The sequence below is a fragment of the Athene cunicularia genome (assembly GCF_003259725.1).
Source record: "Athene cunicularia isolate RWA chromosome 1 unlocalized genomic scaffold, athCun1 chr1_part1, whole genome shotgun sequence".
Taxonomy (NCBI): domain Eukaryota; kingdom Metazoa; phylum Chordata; class Aves; order Strigiformes; family Strigidae; genus Athene; species Athene cunicularia.
This window is the reverse complement of record NW_020799091.1, coordinates 76,126,394-76,150,388: the sequence shown is the minus strand read 5'-3', so window position 1 is coordinate 76,150,388 and position 23,995 is coordinate 76,126,394. Positions and strand designations below refer to the sequence as shown.

The window sequence follows — 23,995 nt, the reverse complement described above, 5'->3', positions numbered from 1 at the left end:
ACATACAATATTTTGAATGCAGGTGAAGTAAAGTGTAATTCTTTAATCCCTACAGCCAGTTATCATGTTTCTTAAATTAGCATGTTTCATCTGCCCCAACATTTATTTTGTCTGTCAAATTATTTGGTTTATTATAATATTGACAAAAATAGCCTGGTGAATTCACACTTAAATGTTTATTTAATTTTATTTAGGAAATAAGAAAAGACTTACCTGTTGATGATGCTGGAGGATATCCTCCATCCCAGATCTCCAACAACTTTAAACCCACTACTGATTGCTTCTTCCTCTAAAACTAGCCTTGAGAACTTCTGTTTCAACACATTTGGAGGGGGGACCTATGTGATTAATTTTGTTGCTTACAATTAACACAAATATGACCTTCCTCTAGAAACCTTCAAAGGCATCTACATTTCTGCACTAAACATATGGATGAAAAGTAAGCATTTAGAGGGATTTCTTCCACTGTGTATGCAATAATAGTGCTTCATAGGTGTCTAAACAGATCTTTTCCCATCCAAGCATAACATTATAGGATAGGCCAGGCATCTACTTTTCCCTACTCATTTCAGCGAGAAATGTTTCTCTCTAATGCACCACCCACAGCAATAATTGTAAATGTGCATTCTTATTATGATCTAGATTTTTCAATTTCTTCTTATGAAGGTCAGTGGAGCTGGGGTACTTCATTTATTTATTTATTTATTTATTTATTTATTTATTTATTTATTTCTCTGGTTATTTGACTAATTCATATAATTTATGCTTGAATCCAGTTTTTCTGTCTTTCCATTTATTTCCTGTCCTGCCAACAACGTTTTAGTTCTATGGAGCCATAATCCAACATGATAGTAGTTAATGCTGGGCTTAGCTTGTTTCTAACTCCATGTGAAAAACATTCTTTTGTTCTCTCATTTAAGTGGTTTTTGTTCTCTATTCTAACCAGTGGAATCTAAAAGATTCAGTTTTGCTTCTTGCGACCCATGTAGAATGGTATATTTTACGGCTAGATAATATTTAACCCCCAGTGCCTTTGGATTTATCCTCTCTGAAAGCTTTTTATTGTTCTGTCAGTATTTTATTATCTCTTTTGGCCAGTACATTCTACATCATGATCTTTATGGTAAACAGTATCCTAGTAACAGAAGTAATTGGCTGTTGAACTCAAACAAAAAAAACCAAAACAAACAAAAAAAAAACCAAAAAACAAAACCAAATACCAAACATAGATTGCAATGTATTTCCAAAAGACAGCAAGGCTGGAGGCAAACTTACAAATATCTGATGGACACAGCCTGAAATTTTGGATCAGGAAAGGTTGGAAATATCTAGGCATTTCAAACATATATAAAATTTTTGGTTTAGAGTAAATTAAAGATATTGACAATAAGAGTAAAATGTTATACATGACTCTGTGCATCTTCTGTTGGTGAAGGGTCTCACTCAGCAAAGATCCTGAACATAGTGCAATGATGAAGACAACTAAATTGCAAGCCTATGTTCAAATGCCTTGCTGAAATAGGATGTTTCTTCTCGTATTCTTACTAGGTATGTACTTAGTCATGTGATAATACAGAATATTAAGAAACAAAATTAATTAAGGAGTTGAAATTAGTTTTATACCCAATATAATGCAGTGTAAACATTTTTAACTTAAGAAATAAACTCTGAAAAATGTTTAGCAGGTCGAGTCCTAAAATAATTTCTCATGAATAGTTCAGAGCAGTTTATTTGTTTGCTTGGTTAAGAAGTATTTCTGAACATAGAAGATAAAAAATGTATGATATGCATATAACACTGTAAACTTTTTAACATGACAGTTAAACATTCACTATAGTGGAGATTGCCAGTTGTATATTAAATGTCATTACTTTTTTCCAGAAGCTGAGCAGTATTCTTCAAGTCAAGTTCTTTTAACACAATCATAATTGATGCTAACAGAAAATATAAATTGGAAAAGATCTTAATTTACTGTTGACAAAACTCTATTCTAATTGAAATTATCTCACCCTAGTAAAACAATCAAAATGTTGGCATACAAAATGATTAATATGACCTTAAAAACAAGTTGCTGCTTGACCTGTATAATGATGACACTTTTTCAAAATGTTTTCAATAGGACATTTCTTCACTGATTTGCAGAGCATGGTAGAGACAAAAAGAACTGAAGTTCAGAGCCAAAAACCAAGCAAATAAAGAAGCTTAGGCTTTTAAAAATTATTTAAGTGGTACTTAGGCATTTAGTGCAAAATTCTGATTGTGAAAACCTCCTTTTGGATACTGTTGAAAGCATTTAAATTTCATACACGCCTCAGTTTTCAAAAAAGATTTTTAGGACTCCAGGAGACAGAAGTGGGATTCAACTCTCTAAACACAGATGTCTTGATATTTATGCTGTTTAATACTGGTTATCCTATGTTGTTTTTTCTTTTAGATCTATGAAAAGGGAAAAAAAAAATATTCTTCGTCATGACAGATATAATCTTCACACAGCCATACAAGCTAAGCTAGAAACATCTTGTTTTCCTCTTCCCTAGATAGAAATGGAGGCAAGGTCAGCTCTAGATATCTTCATTCTATATGTATGAACTTAAAGAAGATAAATCTCAGACCTACAACTACACTTCTATGTACAGAGATTTATGAATCCTTTTGCAGCCAGGGACTATGGAACCTAAAGACTCAGATCCTACCTTCAGAGCACTGCTGGCAGTTCAAGAAAGAGGTCCTTCCTGCACAATCAGAGTTTTCTTTCAAACCCTAGGATCAAAGAAGACAGATAATTCTTTCAAGCCTTCCCTTCTCGACATTTTTCTAGATGGGACATGCAGTTAAAACAAACCATCCCTAAGTGTCTGGGTGGGTGTGAGATGAGGGTGGGCAAGGAGAAGCACAATGCACTTTCTGCCCCTCCTTTGGGACTCTGCAGGAAAGACTCCTAGACTCACCAGGTCAAGGAGCGAATAACAGCAATAGACAGTGACTTCATAGCCATAAGGTATGTCCCTCTCTGCTCCAGAGGCAATCTGTGTACCTCCTGTGATTAAAAATACTTAATCAGTTTTGAAGTTTCAAAGCAAAGCTGTCATCACAACCCAGGTGAGTACCCTGACCACCAGGGAATATTGCTGTCTTCCTGATTTCCTGGATTTAATACCGTCTACTGCTCAGTGACACAGTTTCAACCAGAAAATGAAGAGTGATTTTTTTCATTCCGAGCCTGTACACTTTTCGAGATCTTGATTTAATCTCTCAACCTCCTGATAATGATCTTTCCTCCTCTAAACTAGCTTGTAGATGGATACTGTGATGAATTTCACAGTCTTCTTTTAAAAATAAAAAAATTAGGCACCGTGTGGGGATGTCTGTGTCTATTTGGTCCACAGACTCTGCACCTTCTCCCCTAGCAGAGTGAGGCCAGCCAGTTCGGAATGAGATCATGGCTGGGGCCCATAGCCAGTGTCAAAAGATAGAAAGCACACCCAAGCCCCCAGCTTGTAAACATATTCTGTGTCCCCTAAAAAGCTTCCTTATTCTACCTCTTTCCTTACTATGTATTCCTTTGTTTTAGCCAACGTAGTGTAACTACACAGGCTCCTTTCAGGAAAGCTGAAGCTTCAGTACTCTGAGAATCAACTGGATAAAATGTTAAGCCATAACCTATGTTAGAGGGTTGATGCCTTATGAGTCTCCGATCAGCAGAGTAGCAACATTTCAATGAATAGCACAAATTCTCCTTCAGTTTGCATTGCTTTCAAGACATAAGAGGAACTTTGGCTTAATCAGATATAATTCATCAGGAAGCTCCTGTAACACTGATGCCTCTCTATGGGTCTACCTAAGACAGTTTTAAGGATGAAAACTTATTTTTTGCATGAAAAGTTTTTGTACTGTTAGATCAAGGTGACCATCCATTAAGATCTGGACCCTGGCCTTAATCAGTGAAAGCCAGAGTCCAGATCTCAATGGTTGGTCACCTTGATTCATCTTACAGTGTAACAACGTTTAATGCAAATAAAGTGTTTACATTTTCATAAAACAGTCTTAGGTAAATCTGCCAAGTCAACTTTTTACAGTGAAACTGCATTCTCCAGCATGGGTCTGGAAGGCAAAAAGAAGAAACACAGGAGATGATACCTGAAACTGAGCATAGGTTTAAAATGTGAAGATGACATCCCTCTATGTAGTCTGGTAGTGAGTGCTTAAAAAATGATGGGCAAAACTAAATGTCTGCAACATTTATTTAGTGTACTTTAATGCAGCTGCCTGAGCTCTAGTAAAAGACTTTTATCATTGTCATTAATTTCCAGAAAGGGCAGAATGCCATCTAGCTGCTAGGGATGGCCTCTTGTGACTGAATTTTGTTGAAAGATAATCAAAGAGGTTTGTCATTCAGTAGCATAAATCTCAGTATCAGAGAGGATTTCCCTTTATTTTTAGTGACTATCATAGGTGAGAAGGACAGGGCAGGAAGTAGCTCCTTTTACAGAATAATATGGTTTTTAAAAGCTTGCTAAATGATGACATGTCACTGGATGACTGTGCTTTTCATGTGTATCAGACAGGGAGGTGTTAGGATCTAAAATTCCTATTCTAACAATCCCTCTGGAGTTTAAACAGTTATCCAGACAGTGGATAACATTAAACAGTTATGTCCCAATGCATTACATATAACAGTGTAAGGCTGACAATTACAAACCAGTCAGTCAGCACATTTTCCTAAATCTGAATATTTTGTCTGTCAGGAGGAGGTATAACATAAAAATAAGGAAAAAATGAAGGGAGTTCTCACACATGGTACAAACTTCAAGTATTCTTTTTATCACTATCAGCACAGGCAAAACTTTTTTAAACTTGGGTTGGTTTTTTTTTATTATTCATAGCTTATTTTTTTATTTGCAAGCAATGAAGACCATATTAAAGCAAAGTTATTCTCTTGCAGCCCAACTTGAGGCCATAAGGCTTTTGAGGTGCTTTGTGTCTAATATATTGTAATAAATATTGCTACCCAAAGCAACTTCATATCAAATTCTTTTAAAATGTGTCACAGTGGTCTGCCTTATCATTTCAACTACTTCCTAGTATTTTTCACATAAATCAAGTAAAATCAAATACTATGGTCACAAAAAGGCTTTATAATTTGATAACTGTAAATTGTGTTGGAGGGGGGTTTGTAACTGAGCTGACTATAAATGCTGAATCTGTTCTCTTCAAATATAATTCTCTTTTTCAAGAAACGTACCTGTGACACTATTCTTTTATAGATAAGACTAACATTAATCTACATAGGGGGTCTATCATTACTTATATTAAAGGAATGTTTTAAAGTATTCAGGAGATGCTGTATAAGTGTTGCGAAGTTCATAATGCACATTCTGCAAAGTCCACAATGTTTCATAACTTTGACAGTACAATTAGAGATGTGAGGATAATCAAGCCAGTTTTTATCTTACTAGTTAGCATAGTGAAAGCTTCGGTGGGAGACTGGCATTCAACATCATTCCATATGCATAAGAAAGCTTCAGTTACTGAACCTTTTGTTGGTGCAAGCTCACTGTGCTCAGTACTGAACTAGCCGGTTAGATCTATCATGGGTAGTCTTAAGAACAATTTGCAACAGCCTTTGTTTTCTGCACAGGTGATGTTTTAGGCAGATTCTTATTGGCTTTTATATAAATAAAAGCTATGAAGAACATAATAATATTTTGGAAAAGCCATATGGTCTATAAGGGTGTTTCCACGACTCCCTGAATTATCTGCAGTTTTGGGAGCCTCTAGAGCCTGGCTCAGGTCTTCTGGTCTTCTAGGGATTAAAATGTGTGACTGTCGCTGTCTTAGATCCAGAGCTTCAGATTAAGATCTATCACCTCCTGAATGATGATTTAGGAGTAGCCTGCTTGGCGTGTCTACTCAGAGGCAAGGTGTCCCATCCTGTGGGCCCCAAGCAAATTTCCACCTGACAGTCTGACAACAAAGGATACTGCTGCAGAATATGCTGCATTCCAGCCAGCTGCAGAGGTCACCTTATTCCTCTGGTCACCCGCAGTCCCTGACAGACCCAGAGGAACCAGCAATTCGTAGGCCTTTGTCTTCAGGTTGGAGATAACCCCCAGAAAACATTTGGTCCCTGGTGCTTGCCAGTGCAGCATTTTGCTATGCCAGACTTTCCTCCTGCCCACATGGCCAGCCACTCTGCTTGTCATGTGCTTGGGCAGGGTGGACTCCTCTTTACATGGACTCCTCTTTACAGTGATCTCCTCAGAACATATTTCAGATGCTGCACAACCAAAGTCAGAGTAAAGTGAAAAGACAGAGAAGATGAAAAGGTCTGTCTTATGCACAGAACTATCATGTCCTAATGTGAGTCAAAATCCCCTATGTTTTAATATATATACTCTTTTAGAACACAGGATTTTTGGAGTTATATTGCCCTCTTTTTCTTTCTTTTTCCATTTGTTCCTATATCAGGTCACACCTTTTGTGAAACTTTCTACATTGTCCACACATCTGAACACCCAGATCTCACATTACTACAATACAAAATAAACTATGGATTCTACTGATGATTCTCACTGAGTTGTGTGGATATGGACCATATTCATTTAGTTCTCTGCAAACTTTCAGTTGGATTTCAGTGAGCTGACACCTGTCTCCAAGGCTCATATTTGCCTTTTTTTTTTTTTTTTTTTTTTTTTGACACGGTAATTTGAGGCAACTCAGGACATCTCTATTTTTAAGAGCCAAGAACCTGTGACATCCAATCCCTGAGGGGGAAATGTTATTTAAATAATTCCATGTAGTCTCCAATATCTGCTAAAAGAGAGAATAAATATAATTAGAAAAATGTGACTATCTTTCTCTGAATCCCCAGTGTGCATCTTTTCTACCCATCTGTTCTCTCTCCTCCAGGCCCCAATCCCACAAGTCCTAAAGAGTAAGCACAGAACCTATCTGCAAACCTGAAGTTAAGGGTATCTTACACCTCTTAGTATAGGGGGATGTCCTACATCCTAGTTTTCCATCTCTTAAACTGTACCTTCTCTAAAGAAGGTGCCTTATTGAGTAGAAAGTGCATCTTTACCAGCTTACCACTTTAAGCATTTTTTGTTCTTTCAGTGTTCCTAACAGAGAAATAGTTATCCTTCTTTGGATGCAAAGAAGGAACTGAAAACAGAGTTAAATTCCTTGCTCTGGGCCATAGAGGGACTCACTGACAAACTAGGATGTGTTACCATTAAATACTACTGTAGAGGAATACACTTCCTTCTGAAGCTTAACTCCCACTTTAAACTGACATATTCTACAAATAGGTACCATGTTACAATGCAGACACTCATGAAATTATAGACTGAAAATCAGTCATAAAGTACCAGAGCAGCACATTCTCCTTGAGCCTTCCTTGTTAATAAAATGTGAATCAGGTTTATCCCGTCAATAACTTCTTCTGAAAGCCAAAACGTTTCCTTGTTAGATCAGGCAGTGCCACTACAAAAATTGCATATTGTGCTTCTCATTTTATTTTGCAGATAAACAAGACTACTTTAATTATCATGATCTGACATGCCATCTCCAGAACAGAAGGTACTGAAAGGTATAATACATTTGCAATACAAGGAAGGTTTATTTTAGGCATTAAATGAAGTGGCATTAACATAGAGTGTGAAAAATTATATTCTTAACAGATTCTTTCTTGAAGGAACAATTGAAAAATGGATTTCAGATTTTACTGCTTCAGTCAAAATATTAAATGGTGTACTAAATTATGTTTTGGAAAATATGAAGCTTGTGCCACAAACAAGAAATAACATATTATTCACAGTGTCTTGGATGTGTTTTAATTTCTTAGACTTCGTAACATAAAGTTAATCCTTGCTAAACCTTAAATAATCAGGTTAGCAGAGTCAAGGAGCCCCAGAAGTCAAAACTTTTCACAAAGCTCACTTTCCATTTTCTCACTGATGAGGGCAAAATAGCCATCATGACAAGCAAACAGGAGGACTGAGTAGTAAACAAATAGGTGAAAAAGTATTTGAGAGGTGCGGACATTTTAACAAAAGAGATTAGAGAGATGGCAGCAAAAGCCAGAATGTTATGAAAGAAAGGCCATATTCAGGCAAGAAGAAATCAGAGAAGTAGAAAAGTCATCATTTTTGATATCTCTGTCAGGCAGCACAGAACAGTTGTTGTGCCTGACAAAACAAATACTTCTTGCACCTGAAGAAAGAAAAGAAATAACAGCAACATAGCATTTTCCTGATGAAAAGAAGTAGATGTGGATGTCCTTGAGAATATAAACTGAGAACCCTGTTAAAGTCACAGTCCAGCAACCATGGGAAAAAAACAGATCCAATGGCACCAAACACCTTGTTTGAGTTACTGCAGTATACCTACACACAACATGTTTTCTCTCATATGCTTCAGCAGGAATATTTTGAAACGTTTCGTGTAAGCTGCAGCAGAGACGTAGGAGCTCTAGAGAGTATCTCCCCCATGCTGTGGTGCTCAGTGCCAGGGCAGCCAGCAACCTGGCTGCAGCCCAGGCTGCCCACCAGCTGCAGGGTGAAGCACACAGGCACCAGCACCGTGACTGATGGGGTTCTTGGGCCACATGGTGAGGAACCACAACTTTGGGATGTATGGATCCTGATGAGATGTCAAGAGGCAGCTACTATTACTGCAGAAGAGTACGTATATTCAGATTGCAGTCATCTTTCTTGCTAAATTTGTAGTACATTCAGAGATTAAAAAAGCAAAGAGGGAATTATGACACATGAATGGCCATCTGAAAGCTTTCTGGGTACAATATAAACAGTCCTGAGTGGTTATCAGGGAAATACTTAGACAGACTAACTATCAGCATACACAAGACTTTGCTGCCTACAGAGGGCTTGCAAAGCACATGCTTAAGATACACAAGCATGACCACAAAGTGAAACATCAAAAATAGGACTTCAAGGAAACAGTACAGCATTTCCCAGGACAGGCATCTGGATATTGTGGGGAATTAAATTTTGAATGAAACTGCAGCAGGAAAATCAAATAAAGCCCAGGTTTTACAGACACAGAAATATACCATATATCACAATGTATTTTTACAGGACAGGCTTCAATAGCTCCCAAGAACCAGGTCACAACCTTAATGTTGGCTGATTGAAGCTATTGCAGTACTATCATCACAGTTCACTTTTTTACCAAAGGAATGTTAATATATTATAATGTTGGCATTAACTAGTGTTTTCTGATAAGGAGCAAGTCACCTTCTATTATCAGGCAACAAATTCCTGGGTAAAAAACTGTCTGGGTGGCCGGGCCCAAAGAGTTGTGGAGAACAGAGTTAAATACAGTTGGCAGCTGGTCACAAGTGGTGTCCCCCAGGACTCGGTGTTGGGGCCACTCCTGTTTAACGTCTTTATTGATGATCTAGACGAGGGGATCGAGTGCACCCTCAGTCAGTTTGCAGATGACACCCAGTTGGGTGGGAGTGTTGATGTGCTCGAGGGCAGGGAGGCTCTGCAGAGAGACCTGGACAGGCTGGAGCCATGGGCTGAGGCCAACTGGAGGAGTTTCCATAAGGCCAAATGCCGGGGGCTGCCCTTGGGCCACAACAACCCCCAGCAGCGCTACAGGCTTGGGGAGGAGGGGCTGGAGAGCTGCCAGTCAGAGAGGGACCTGGGGGTGCTGATTGACAGCCAGCTGAACAGAGCCAGCAGTGTGCCCAGGGGGCCAAGAAGGCCAATGGCATCCTGGCTTGTGTCAGCAATAGAGTGGCCAGCAGGGACAGGGAAGGGATCTGACCCCTGTACTCGGCACTGCTGAGGCCGCCCCTCGATTCCTGTGTTCAGTTTTGGGCCCCTCACTACAAAAAGGACATTGAATGACTCGAGCGTGTCCAGAGAAGGGCAACGGAGCTGGTGCAGGCTCTGGAGCACAGGTCGTACGGGGAGCGGCTGAGGGAACTGGGGGTGTTTAGTCTGGAGACGAGGAGGCTGAGGGGAGACCTCATCGCCCTCTACAGCTCCCTGAAAGGAGGTTGCAGAGAGCTGGGGATGAGCCTCTTTAACCAAGTAACAAGTGATAGGACAAGAGGGAATGGCCTCAAATTGTGCCAGGAAAGGTTTAGACTCGATATTAGGAAGCATTTCTTTCCAGAATGGGTTGTTAGGTGTTGGAATGGGCTGCCCAGGGAGGTGGTGGAGTCCCCATCCCTGGAGGTGTTTAAGAGTTGGGTCGACATAGCTCTGAGGGATATGGTGTAGTTGGGAACTGTCAGTGTTGGGTTGATGGTTGGACTGGATAATCTTCAAGGTCTTTTCCAACATAGATGATTCTGTGATTCAGTAAAATCATTTTAGTATTTTGCTGATATATTCTCCTCTGGTACAATCTGCCAGAGAAAATAGTTTGTCTGCCTGTAGAGTGAAAAGAAAATCTGCCTGAATAAGGTGCAGATAAAAATGGATACAGAAATTAGCCCTGAAGTACTGTAGATTTCCCAAGGCCTTGCTAAGAACTCAGAGACAGTTATATTTGGCTTTATGTGCTCAAGGCCAAGTTTCTTCTTAGAAAATGATAGATCCTATTCAGAGAACTTAAATGATGGCAAAGACATTTAAAGGAAGACCAATTTTTTTTATTTGTAATGTACACTACAATCATCAGTGAAAGAACAGGTATGGTATGTAGATAGTGAAAGATATCTTTGTAATGTCATGTGAATTTGGAACTCAGATATCAAGTATGAACTACTTTTTTCTTTTTAGCAACTGAGCTATGACCATAAGCATGTGTCTGTATCAGGGCTTGAAGGATTTATGAGTTGTTTTGGGGTTACGAATCTGTCTTGCACATATATGTATACACTCAAGCACGCAACTGGTACACTTGAAGTGGTTTCCTTTTGAAAAAGAAAATGCAATAGAACACTAGCTAGGGAGCACATCTTTAATGTGGATGCAAGATTTTCCCTAAATATCTGTCTACATTTTTATGGCACATGCAATGTTAAATTGTTGGCAATCTGTTTATTATTTCATATCTGTGATGCTTGTTGATAGAGATACTGTTACAGGTCTACTCTTATCAGTTACCAAATTATAGTTACAGGTGGAGCTCTCTCCTATTATCTCTCTACTTGATGCTATGTCCTACTAATTGTGGATAACACTGAACAAAAAGGACAGGAAAATGTGATCTTTTAGTTGTAATTGACAGAAACTATAGGTAAATTCCTTGATATGTAAGAAAAAAAGCTGAAGCTGAAGGTCTAGGAAATAATTTCATCTAGAAAATAGCTACAGCTACCCATTTGTCAATGAGGATGGCAACATGTGGTTGACACTGATTCTTGCATTATAAAGACAGAAAAGGTGTGCCTTGCCCTCCTTTTCTTGGCACATTTTTTTGACTGAAATTCTCTTCTACTGCAGTGATGTATTTGAAGACAGGTCCTCCTACATAACAAAACCTTCTGAAAGCTAGTACTGCAGTGGTTCAAGTCAGCTACCCACACTCTCTTGTTCCAGTTTCTGTCAGGAAATTGCAGCTTTTTTATCCCGAATGTGTCTCCAGCAGGCTCCCTTCTGAGTCATAGTCACAGTAGCAAGACTGAAAGAGAGATGAGCAGCACAGCTGGAGCCATGGCTTCCAGAGAAGGTTGTTCCATGACAACTGGTCAGGGGCAGCATGGAGGGATCTGGTGTGGTTGTCTACTGCTAGGTGTATGACCCTGAGGATTTCGTAGAAACGACTCTCCGTTTCTGGAGTCAGTGGGACTTTTTCTTCAGGGTCACTGGAGAGATCAAAGAGCAGTGGGGGATCATGCCATGTGATGAATCCTCCATGGCAGAAGCAAACATGAGAATCATAGCAACCATTGGAGTCTTCAGGACTGAAGTTTGGAGTGAAGAAGAAGACTTTCCAGACAGATTCACCTGCAATTTACAGACAGAAACCAGCTGGTAATAAAATGACAAACTAAAAGTTCCCTAGTCTTATGAAACCCTAATTTACACCACAGGAATTCAGTCTTTTGGTACAACCTCACTCTCTACAGGAACTGCAATATACTGAAAGAGTAAAATGAAACTGAGCAAACAAAAATAAGCAAGACATGGCGATTTTTGTGCTACACGTATTTATGAAATAGTTATGACCATTTCATTCCCTTGGAAGAATTCTGATTATCTAAATCATAGGAGACTTAAAAGAACTTTATGTTTTTACATAAACAGTGATAAGATTTGCAAAAAACTAAGCCATTGCATTGTCTTCTTCAAGACTTATTAAAATGTACCTGTACCACTTGGCCATATCCAGATCACATTTGCTTCTCATTTTGCTAATGAAAGTATTTTTCATTTTTACCTTTTTCTCTTTTTGTTGTATTAACCCATTGCCCTTTATCACATGCCTTCGTTGCAAATACATGGAGACAGTTTCTCATTTTATTAAATGTGATGATATGAAAAGTTATAATGGATGCTAAATTCCCGGTTTAGGCCCATAGATGTTTTAGCAAAAAATAAATGTGTTACAGTAGTGCATTTTTTGTGACATTCTGCTTTGTAACATGGGAAACAAAGGTCTTCATTTATAGATTGGTCATTCTCTCTCAGATTTGCTGTGTACAGAAACTGAACTGTCTGCACTGGTGTAATTTCACTCAGTATTTTCACTGTTTAAAAATAGTAATTATTTCCTGAATTAGGAATAGGCAGATATGAGTTTGTTCCTTCAAGAAGCACTCTTGAACAGAGAGTGCACTGGAGAATCTAAAAATACTTAACAAGAAAGGAGTAAACAAAAAATGGCTATTATTTTCCCCAAGTATCACAGAACAGACAGGGATGGCAGGAACAGACAGGTACTTCCAGGGAAGCACAGTGTCCTCCCACAGCCAGGAAAGCATACAGTTCTCCAGAAATGGACCAGAGAATAACTAATCAGAGTCAGGAATCTGTATTTTATACTTAATAAAAGTAGGATACTAAACAACTGGGGTCTATGATGTCAGACTAACTACCCACTTGAGTGTATACAGATATCAGAAGTACATATTCATCACTCATTTACATTTCTCAGCAACCTATTGCAAAAAACAATTTTTATATCATCTTATTTTTTTCAAAAAACTTGGGTTTGGTATTTTGTTGAATTTTGTTAAGTTCACAGAAATCTTGTTAATCTACAGGCTGTTCGGAATTTTTTCTTTTTTTAATGTGATTTTCATTGTATATGTTTATACAAGAATAGTACCTTCTTGACTGGCGTACTGATATATTTTTGAAAAGCTCATGTTATGAACTTTCACTCTGTATAATTAAATTATAATATAAACTGCATTTTTGACAAATTTTGGAGGTTTGAAGTTCAGATGTCAAAACAGCAATTCCAACAGATCTATGAGTTCAAACTCGGACGTAATGCAGCGCAAGCTGCTTGAAACATTAATGAGGTATATGGCCAGGGAAGTGTTAATGAACGGACAGTGCAACTTTGGTTCCAAAAATTTCGACGTGGCAATTTCAACCTTGAAGCTCAAGAAGGTCACAGATATCCTTCTGCTATTAACGACGACGAATTGAAGGCTCTGGTGGAAGCAGATACACGCACAACTGTTCGAGAACTTGCAAAAGAACTCAGGGTAAGCATATCAGCTGTTTCTGAGCATCTGAAGAAGACTGGAACGTCGAAGAAGCTCGACAAATGGGCACCGCATGAATTGAATGAGAATCACAGAAATCGCCGTTTTGAAGTGTCGTCAGTGCTTCTTTTTCACAACCAGAACGACCCATTTCTCAACCATATTGTGACATGCGACGAGAAATGAACACTCTACGGTAACCGGCGATGATCAGCTCAGTGGTTGGACCACGATGAAGCTCCGTAGCACTTCCCAAAGCCAAATCTGCACTAAAAGAAGGTCATGATGACTCTCTGGTGGTCTGATGCTGGTTTAATCCATCACAGCTTCCTGAATCGGGGTGAAACGATCACGGCGGCGAAGCACGTCCAGAAAATCAATTAAATGCACCAGAAACTTCAACAGCTGTGCCCAGCACTGGTCAACAGAAAGGGTCCAATCCTTCTCCACGATAACACGTGGCCACATGTTGCACTTTTGATGCTGCAACAGTTGAATAAGCTGGGCTTCGAAACTCTGCCTCATCCATCGTACTCACCAGACCTCTCGCCCACCGACTACCACTTCTTCAAGCATCTCAACAGCTTCCTGTGTGGGAGATGCTTCAGAAACCAAGGGGAGGCTGAAACTGCCTTCGATGACTTCATCGCCTCCAGAAGTCCAGAATTATATGCAACCAGAATAAATATGCTGTTTTCTTGTTGGTAAAAATGTGTTGATTCTAATTGGTTTTATTTCGATTAATAAATTTTATTCTGAGCTGAGATATGCCACTTGAAACATACAGGTTGAAATCGGCAATTAATTTCCGAACAGCCATAGTAGCAGATTGTCACAGATTTATGTGTGCTACAGTGGTTAATATGTATTAATCAATTCATCAATTCAACAGAATGGAAAGCACTAGAAAATGTGAGAAGGGCAGAGATGAACTAGTAAATGTAACTACATCACAGTCAATTTTTAAAGATATAAATGGGTTTAAAGAAAGAAATGCTTCAGCTGACTAAAGAGTCACAGACTTCCGTTCTAGTCTATAGCATGAGTTTAAAGGACAATAGGTGACTTTAGGATTCTTTACAGCTTCTTCTATCCCATAGCCTTTTTCTCATTATAAGAGATTTTTCCTTTAGGTACCAATTCAATCACAGAGCCTGGATACTTCCAGTTCACTTAGTCTGCACTTAAATCAGGGTTGGAGGGGTGATGGTTATTATTATACACATTAGACTGGGGGAACCCTGAATGCTGCTTGGAAGTCAGCAAAGGGGAATGAGCTTTAAAGGCTGAGAGTGACTTGCTGGCACAGACAATAGGACATGGAAGCCTTTAAAAGTCTCTGGCTGTGACAGCAGCAGCCGCACAGTCTTACTGGGGAAAAGGGAAGGGAAGGGAAGGGAAGGGAAGGGAAGGGAAGGGAAGGGAAGGGAAGGGAAGGGAAGGGAAGGGAAGGGAAGGGAAGGGAAGGGAAGGGAAGGGAAGGGAAGGGAAGGGAAGGGAAGGGAAGGGAAGGGAAGGGAAGGGAAGGGAAGGGAAGGGAAGGGAAGGGAAGGGAAGGGAAGGGAAGGGAAGGGAAGGGAAGGGAAGGGAAGGGAAGGGAAGGGAAGGGAAGGGAAGGGAAGGGAAGGGAAGGGAAGGGAAGGGAAGGGAAGGGAAGGGAAGGGAAGGGAAGGGAAGGGAAGGGAAGGGAAGGGAAGGGAAGGGAAGGGAAGGGAAGGGAAGGGAAGGGAAGGGAAGGGAAGGGAAGGGAAGGGAAGGGAAGGGAAGGGAAGGGAAGGGAAGGGAAGGGAAGGGAAGGGAAGGGAAGGGAAGGGAAGGGAAGGGAAGGGAAGGGAAGGGAAGGGAAGGGAAGGGAAGGGAAGGGAAGGGAAGGGAAGGGAAGGGAAGGGAAGGGAAGGGAAGGGAAGGGAAGGGAAGGGAAGGGAAGGGAAGGGAAGGGAAGGGAAGGGAAGGGAAGGGAAGGGAAGGGAAGGGAAGGGAAGGGAAGGGAAGGGAAGGGAAGGGAAGGGAAGGGAAGGGAAGGGAAGGGAAGGGAAGGGAAGGGAAGGGAAGGGAAGGGAAGGGAAGGGAAGGGAAGGGAAGGGAAGGGAAGGGAAGGGAAGGGAAGGGAAGGGAAGGGAAGGGAAGGGAAGGGAAGGGAAGGGAAGGGAAGGGAAGGGAAGGGAAGGGAAGGGAAGGGAAGGGAAGGGAAGGGAAGGGAAGGGAAGGGAAGGGAAGGGAAGGGAAGGGAAGGGAAGGGAAGGGAAGGGAAGGGAAGGGAAGGGAAGGGAAGGGAAGGGAAGGGAAGGGAAGGGAAGGGAAGGGAAGGGAAGGGAAGGGAAGGGAAGGGAAGGGAAGGGAAGGGAAGGGAAGGGAAGGGAAGGGAAGGGAAGGGAAGGGAAGGGAAGGGAAGGGAAGGGAAGGGAAGGGAAGGGAAGGGAAGGGAAGGGAAGGAAAGGGAAGCATTCCTTTGTCTACCTTTCAAATAACATTTTGAAAGGTTCGTTTGATACTTGAAATCTTTGCTGTTTTCTCAAAATTAAAATAAATAATCATCATCTAACAGTCCCCCCTAAATTTCTTTGAATTTATGCATGGAACATTTCCCAGAGCAGAAATATGCCTCTCATTTACTGAGATTTAGAATTTACATTCTGGGAAGGTATGTAATTCTATACTAACAATTCCTTCAGGGTCTCTAAAACTATTTAATTGGCAAGATAGACAATGAAGAACAGAAAAAGCTAAAGGGCTTTATTAGTCAGTGCACTGTGTACCTTTGTAGACCATGCAACAATTGCTCCAAGTAGGAATTTGATTCAAGGGTCTATAACACCTTGATAGGAGATGAGCAGAAAAAAAATTATATAGCTATTAAAATGTCAACTAAAAGAAATTCTAGTAAGGCCATGAACATGAGAACTTTGTGGTCAGGCTGTCTTACCACACATCTATCTTTGATGGTATACTTGTGCTGAATGACATTAAAAATAAATTTTCAGTCAACTTTTTTTTTGGTGTTGGGCACTGTAGCACCAGCCCAGTTCAAGGACTTGCATATAGCAATAGAAAGTTGGAGATTCTGAATTAATGCAAGTTGGTACAAGCAGATCCTATAGGTAACACATAGGGAAAGAAATAAGAAAGCTGTACCATGATTTTTTTTCCCTAAAGAATAAAGAATTCTTCCGGTTTGGCTATATACAGAGAGTACAGCATGTTCCAAAATCATGTGTGGGTTTGAGGACAGGGCATGTATAACATCACATCATGTCTGAATCACACAGTGTTTTGGATGCTAGTTTATCAGCTATGCTGCTATATAATATCATGATAATGTTGCACAAAACACTGAGCTCTGGAAGAGCAAAATCTGTTATTGTGCAGTGTTCATCTGTTGCACTGCAGTGATGTTTCAGCAAGGATCTGGAACTTCCTGTGGTGCTGGAGGAACAGCAGTGCAGACTTTAACCACGGATTTCCTAAGTGTTATAAAAACTAAAGCATATCTGTCAGTGTCTGTGGCTATGGAGCAGCCAGTGTAATATACTAGGAGACATAAAGAGCTGTCAGACTTCTAATCTGTAAAGCTGATGAACTGTATAAAGCTTGATATTAAAAAGAGAGACCTCTCTCTCCCAGTTCCTCTCAGATGATATAAAATCTCATTTTGTCTGAGGGTTAACTACAAGGATCAAATTAATCTCTCAGTAATTAACAGTACCTTTGTTCTGCAAAGGATCTGGATAGCAAACTTTCTTTATATAAAAAGATAACTATATGTCTCTTCCTCAGTGAAATTAGTAGTAAAATTGTCAGGGCTCCCCCACAGTCAAGTATATCAGCTCCATTCTAAAACAGCAGGCAAGCTCTAAACCTTTCAAGTTCCTGTCCCAGTGTTTCACAGCTACTTTATTTAGTGATCTTTTTTTCCTGCAATTCTTCAGCTCTTTGAATTGTCCAACAATTTCACCTATTCAGCTCTCAGAATTCCTCTTCTCTTCACATGTTAAGAAAAACAAAAACTACAGAAGTTGTACATACAAATAGTCTCCAATCAAAATAGGTTGCAATTTTTTCAAGAAAATCTACTATAAGAAAATAATTGTTCAGAGTTCAATCTCCCTAATAGACTTCTGTTCTGATCCTTCACGCATCTATTTATCCTCTCATATTCACACAGACAACTGTAGCTCCAACAGACAGGTAGCAGCCATGAGATTAAATAAAAGTCTCTCAGTAAAATATATTAATAGTTTCAAGATGAAGTGACACACTGTACAGTGATGCCATTTCTGTTATAATAGCACAGTTGTTAATCACTGGTTGCTAAATGGTGTTTTCTGATAAGCAGTTCTTGAAATGAATAGATGCTGTGTTATTGCCTGGACCTCATTTTTACTGAAATTAATCTATGACAGTGGCGTTATAGGTTTGCTGCTGCTGACATCTCCTTTGTTCATCTTATTTTGTTTCTTCTTTCTGTAGAACAAGTTAAACAAGTCTTTTCTTCACTGTAAATTGAGGACCTGGTCTCTCATTGACTTCAGATGCCTTTGAGCATAACCCTGTTGGTATAGAGTACCAATGTAAATTGCCCACAGACTTTTCTGTATCTCGAGTGTGCTCTGCAGCCATTGTCAGCTCCCACGCTCTAACTCATGTTCTTCAACATTTCTACAGAGTAGCAGATGAAACCTGCAACTCTCTTGAAAATTATATTTTTCAGGTAACTCTTGTTATTAGACTGAATCCTTTCTTCTTGCTTCCTATAGTTTAGAAACATTTAGAATGGTCAGGTTCTCTGCTAACCTTATATAAAGTAGTTATCGCATATGTGTATACATTCAGCTTTTCAGTAAGTTAACAATTTAGAAAAGTTTCGGTTGCTAAATTCTTGTAGAACTATATATGGCACATAGAGAATACTTTTTGGTTACTATAAAGAAAAAAAAATATATATTCTCTTTATGACTGTGTACATTCCTCAAACAGCTAATAAAAATCTGCTATTTGAGTTTAAACATTTGTAACTTCATTGTTCCTTCAGTGTAAATTTGTAATTTTTTAGATACTTGTTTTAAATATCTGGATATTTTATGAGGTTATATTATTACATCAGTTAAAAGACAGCACATTATGTCCCAGTGTAGGTGGAGAATAACAGAGTGATATTCAAAGACATAATGTTATCTTAAGAGAATCAGCTGCTGCATAAAGAACTGTGCAGAACATACAGTATTTGAGTTAAAATAATGAAAAAAAACCCCAGTAGCAGCAGTGATTTTAAAATCTTAAGGGTAGAAACTCACATTGGTGATAACTAATAATCATACTGAACAACTGCTGGAGCTAAAATATGAGACACAGTGAAACCATGCTCAGGCTGCTGAAGTCAAGACAGAAATCTCATTACTGAGCTCATTTAAAGTGCAGGTACGAGAAGCTTCCACTGAATTCTGCTCAAAACTTAAGGTTACGTGCTGAAACAGTAGAACCTGACAAATAATTATTTTCCTTAGTTCTTCATCATCATCTACAAAAAACCCGATTATTTAAATTCTTCTCTTATTGAGAAAAGTCTCAAATTGGAAGAATCTGTGGGTATAGAAACTATTCTGCTAAAATAGGAAGTGCTATAATGTAGTATTCTGCCTCATATTTGGAAATTTTAGTTAAGAACAACATGAAGAATACATGTTGTCCCAGAAAAAACTTCCATCCATAGTAATTTGATGCACATAATCCAGACATTTGGTAAAGATATGTTAGAAGACTCTATCTACTTGGTGAATGGTTCATGTAATTTTCAGTTCATCCAAGCAGCAGTTGATGACATGTTGAAGACAGAAGATAACGTTGACACAAAAAAAAACCCCTCTGGTCATTTCCAACCTATATTAAAAAGTCATTGAAAATAGAAAAAACTTACTTTATTGCTTGTGAGAAAAAATATTATTGATTTGCATGTATTGGTTGTCCACTGGAGTCACTAAGATATATGGTTAAGACCTGAGAGAGCAACACACTTCAAATGTAACAAAGCATAGCCACTTCACCAAAGATGGGAAAAAAACAAAGAGAAACCTATTCAGAACTGTGACTTGTCTTTTTTTTTTTTGTCCTTCAAAACCACATTTTATTAACAGAAAATAAATTGAGAAAAGTCATTACTCTCTTAGATAAAGAGGATGCAATCATTCTGAGTGAATTTGCAAGATTCAGACAGTGATTTTCCTGATACTGAGTAGCTGTACAAGACAACGATGCAAAGGAAGTCCTAAGCAACTTCAGCAAATATTCTCAAAGAAGTCTGAACCAATCAAAATCAAAACCATCCCCAGGAATTAATTTATAAGTTATGTCCAGTCATTTTTCAAAATTTGTATGTCAGAAAAAACACCAATAATGAAGTATTCTAAATCATTAATCTGAAAACTGATAGCATGTTTAGCCTTTAAATAGCAAGAAGTGCATCTAAAAAATAAAGAAATAACTATATAAAGTTACTTTAAAGGTGAAAATTAAAAATTTTTAAACTAGTAGCCTGGAAATTTGTGCACTGTCAAAGATTACTGAATATTAATTTGTTTTGCTTTAAAAAGTTGAGGACAAAGGTGAATTACATTTCCTTCCAGGTACCTCAGATAGTTGTTTGTTGTTTGTTTTTTTTTGTTTGTTTGTTTTTCTTTTAAAAACCTACTAAAATACTTAGGAAATATTCTGCAAAAAAATCTTGTTTTATTTTGAAAATAAATGACAATGTAGTAAAAGGGTTCCTTCTGTCAGAGTAAAAATATTGAGTTAAAGCAACCTTTTCTAAGTGTTATGGTTAAAAGATCTCAGCATCAGTCAGTTATAAAATATTTTTAAAAAATAACTCTGAATGACTGAATTTTGTTTTTATTGTAAATATTGTAGTATGTGTAGCTTAGCATCTGAACTATATGGCAATATTTTTTGTCCCACTGTTAGAAAATGCATGTCTGACAGAATCTGAAACCAGCAAAAGATTTGAGTTGGTGTTAAACCTTAGGGTGAATAGTGAAAGTAAATCGGAATTTGCATCCTTATTATTATTAGAAAGAATAGTTGGAAAAATTGTGCAGATATTAAGCTAATTAGAACTCCAAAAAGCGTATTACCTGATAGCTTGGGTGTGTGCTAATATCCAGCATTCCAGATGGAAATTGAGTCTTGAGGTGCATAGAAAAGTTCAAACCTATTTCATTAGGGTTCTTATGAGTCTGTCATTTAGAACCAATACATTTAAGGAAATGGAAAGCAGAAGTTTACCGAAGGTCTTTGATGCAGTATAATGTGATTAATAAGTGTATGTTCAAACAGTGCAAAAATCCCTCAAAATCCTGAATTAAGCCTAAACACCAAAAGGACATATCACAGATGTTCTCTTAAAGATAAATCATCAGGAAGTTTCATATAAATTTATTCCTAAGAAAATTTCTAAAGTCTATTTTCTGTTTTCACATGGATCTGTTCAAGGTTAAGGCATTTCAGAGAAATCCAGCAGCCTGCCCATTTGGAGCTCTATGCAAAAACCAGTCTTCATTCTGTAGTTCTTCAGTCAGCATGAATGCTTGACTTTGAAGAGTTGAGTTTTAGGAAAACAATGGGAATATTTTCTTGACTTGGTGGTGTGCAAGATGGATGAAGAGATCGTCAGCTATTGACCATGTGACAGTAAGTGATGTAAAAAGGGAAAGAACCTTGACTCTGTCCTCCTGATTTCCATCTTAAGGAATGCACGTGTGCAGTGTAGTAAAAAACAGGCTTTACACTTTTGAAGTGCTATAATCTCCTAAAATCTTCCTACTAAAAACAAGAATAGAGAAGGGTCTCCTGGGATTGCTGATAAGATTAATACATTTTAACTACTCGTCATATAGGATGTAGAGAGGTCAGCATCATTTTGATGAAAGGTTGCTTCAGGTCTGTCAACTAATACAAAATCATTTCACTATTAACTAAATTGTTTAGTCATGCATGAAGTAATTAAATAATCAAGTTTTTTGAATGGTTTGGGTTTTTTTGTTTGGGGGTTGGGCGGGGGAAGCTTGTTTGATAAGGGATGGTTCATTGGATTGGTGGTTTGTCTTGTACCTTCCATCTTGCTGCCTTTCCTGCCCCTTAGTTTGCATTCTAAACCAGGAGAAAGGGAAGTGCAAATAAGACAAAATAAAAATGAGAATCAAAGAGATGAGATGGTCTCTATTTCATTTCAACTTATCCAACTGGACTAGGAAGCTGGGTTTATGTTCTTTCCACGATAAGAAATAAATTAAATACTTTTTTTTAAGAGGACAAGATTTAATTATTCTTTTACTTCCCTTTATTTGTCTCTCTCTCCCAGAGTAAGTAGGGGAATGCTGGTAGGGAGTGGAGCACTGCACATCCCAGGGCATAAATAGCTCTGCCTGAGCCTAACAATATCTCTGTTGCCACTGTCACAGAAAAAGCAGAAGCAAGAAAATGCTGTATCAGCATTTGTCATACTTATTGGGGGGAAAAAACTTTCCTACCTAGAATATTATTAGCAGAAATATGTATCGGTTGATTAGGTCGATTTTCTTGAGCTTGATAGAAATAGTTTTGTGGTGTCTGCTCAAGCTAGAAATGCTCTTCTCCCCTTTGGTGGTTACATTATTTCACACTTACCAAATAATATGCCCAGACTGTGTCACCCAAATTCAGCTGCAGGTGCTTTGATACGAGTATCAAGATAGCAAATTAAAATATTTAATGAGATAGTTTAAATGACTCTTGATGCTTGTTATTCCTCCAGCTGTTGCAGTTGAGACCCTGAACACAAGCAAGGGATTTGGGAAATGATTTGCAATTTTTGGAGGCTTTTCTTGATTGTGGTGCCTCCATTATATGGGCATGATCAGGTAGAGAAAGAGAAAATAAAAACCAAGGAGGCAAATGAAGAGTGAAGATGAATTTTACAAAGCAAGTTGGGAAAAAGGGGAAACAAAGTATCTTCAATAATCAAGTAGATGAAAAGACCGTAATGACTTCAGCAACAAAAGGTAATAAGTGACTCAGATGTTTCATGCAGTACAAAAAGGTATGTCTTCTTTGGCATCATCGAAGAAGAAAACCAGGAGCAAAGAAAGAAGCCAAAAAGATCTTAAAACCAATACAGAACAAAACAAACAAACCCAAAAAACTCACTTGTAAAATAAGAGACTTCTGTAGAGAGAATTGTGGAAGTGAAGGAACTTGTGAGACTAAAAATCAGAAGAGGCAAATGCAGAAAAACCCTCATTGAGGGTCAGAGGTTATTACAGCTTCTGCAGTTGCACAAGGGTAAGATTCACACAAGGGTCTGATCAATTAAGAAGTTCAAAAGAAGACTTACTATCAGTGAGACTAGAAGCTCAGAAATGGGGAGGGAAAGGGGAATAAACAGTTGGGAAAAGGATGAAAACAGGGTAAAAGGACAGAGTTCAGAGGGGAGACAGGGGTTGCTCTTTGTCCAACAAAAACGTGGTGTAAGTATTCTGAAGATTCATGAGCTATTACTGAAGGAAAAGTGAATTTTCTTCTGTGACCTACATACTGTGAATTAGATACATGATGCTATTTAAGTCTTTCATGGAATTCTGTGGCTGAATCAGTGGAGAACAAACATAAATCAACATCACACTGACACTTCAGTGGTTTTCATGCATGATGACGCTCAAAATCAGAAAAGTGGTCTGCAGCACTTGCTTTCTATTGTTGAGAATATCTCAAGAAAAAACTTTGACATAGACTATAACATGAAAATGTGTAAATATCAGTAAAAGATATGTCTATGTATCTATACTAGGTCTGGCTGAGCTGGAATTGTTTTTCCCCTACAGCAGCCCTCACGGTGCTGTGTTTTATGTCAGGAGCTGGCAGGGTGTTGGCAGCACCCTGGTGTTGTGGCTACTGCTGAGCAGTGCTTACACAGCACCAAGGCTCTTTCCTACATTTCCCCCTGTGGGATGGAATGGGCAAGATCTTGGGAGGGGACACAACCAGGACAGCTGACCCCAACTGACCAAAGGGATATTCCAGACCATGTGACATCTGCTCAGTATAAAGCTGGGAGAAAGGAGGAGGGGGGAGGGGGGGGAGATGTTACCACCCTTGGTCATCTGAGCCAACCACTATGCGTATCGGAGCCCTGCTTCCTGAGAAGGGCCGACTTCGCCTCTTCATGGAAGAAGAGAGTAAATATGTTAACTTTTTTGCTTGTGCACGTGGACCTTTGCTTCACTTTGTTTATGTTAAAACTGCTTTTGCTTTACCCACAAGGGTTGATGGGTTTTTCTGTCTTACTTTCTTTCCCCTCTTTGCCCTGTTGAGAACAAAAGGGGGAAG

At 38.8% G+C, this 23,995-nt stretch overlaps 1 protein-coding gene across 1 annotated transcript in view; it reads right to left on the bottom strand.

Annotated features, from left to right (window-relative positions):
* Positions 1-10,639: 10,639 nt before the first annotated feature.
* Positions 10,640-23,995, bottom strand: part of STS (steroid sulfatase) — a 110,899-nt gene continuing 97,543 nt past the window's right edge. The window contains 1 exon segment of the mRNA XM_026845028.1: positions 10,640-11,930. Coding sequence (XP_026700829.1) covers positions 11,548-11,930 — 383 coding nt within the window. The 3' untranslated portion in view covers positions 10,640-11,547.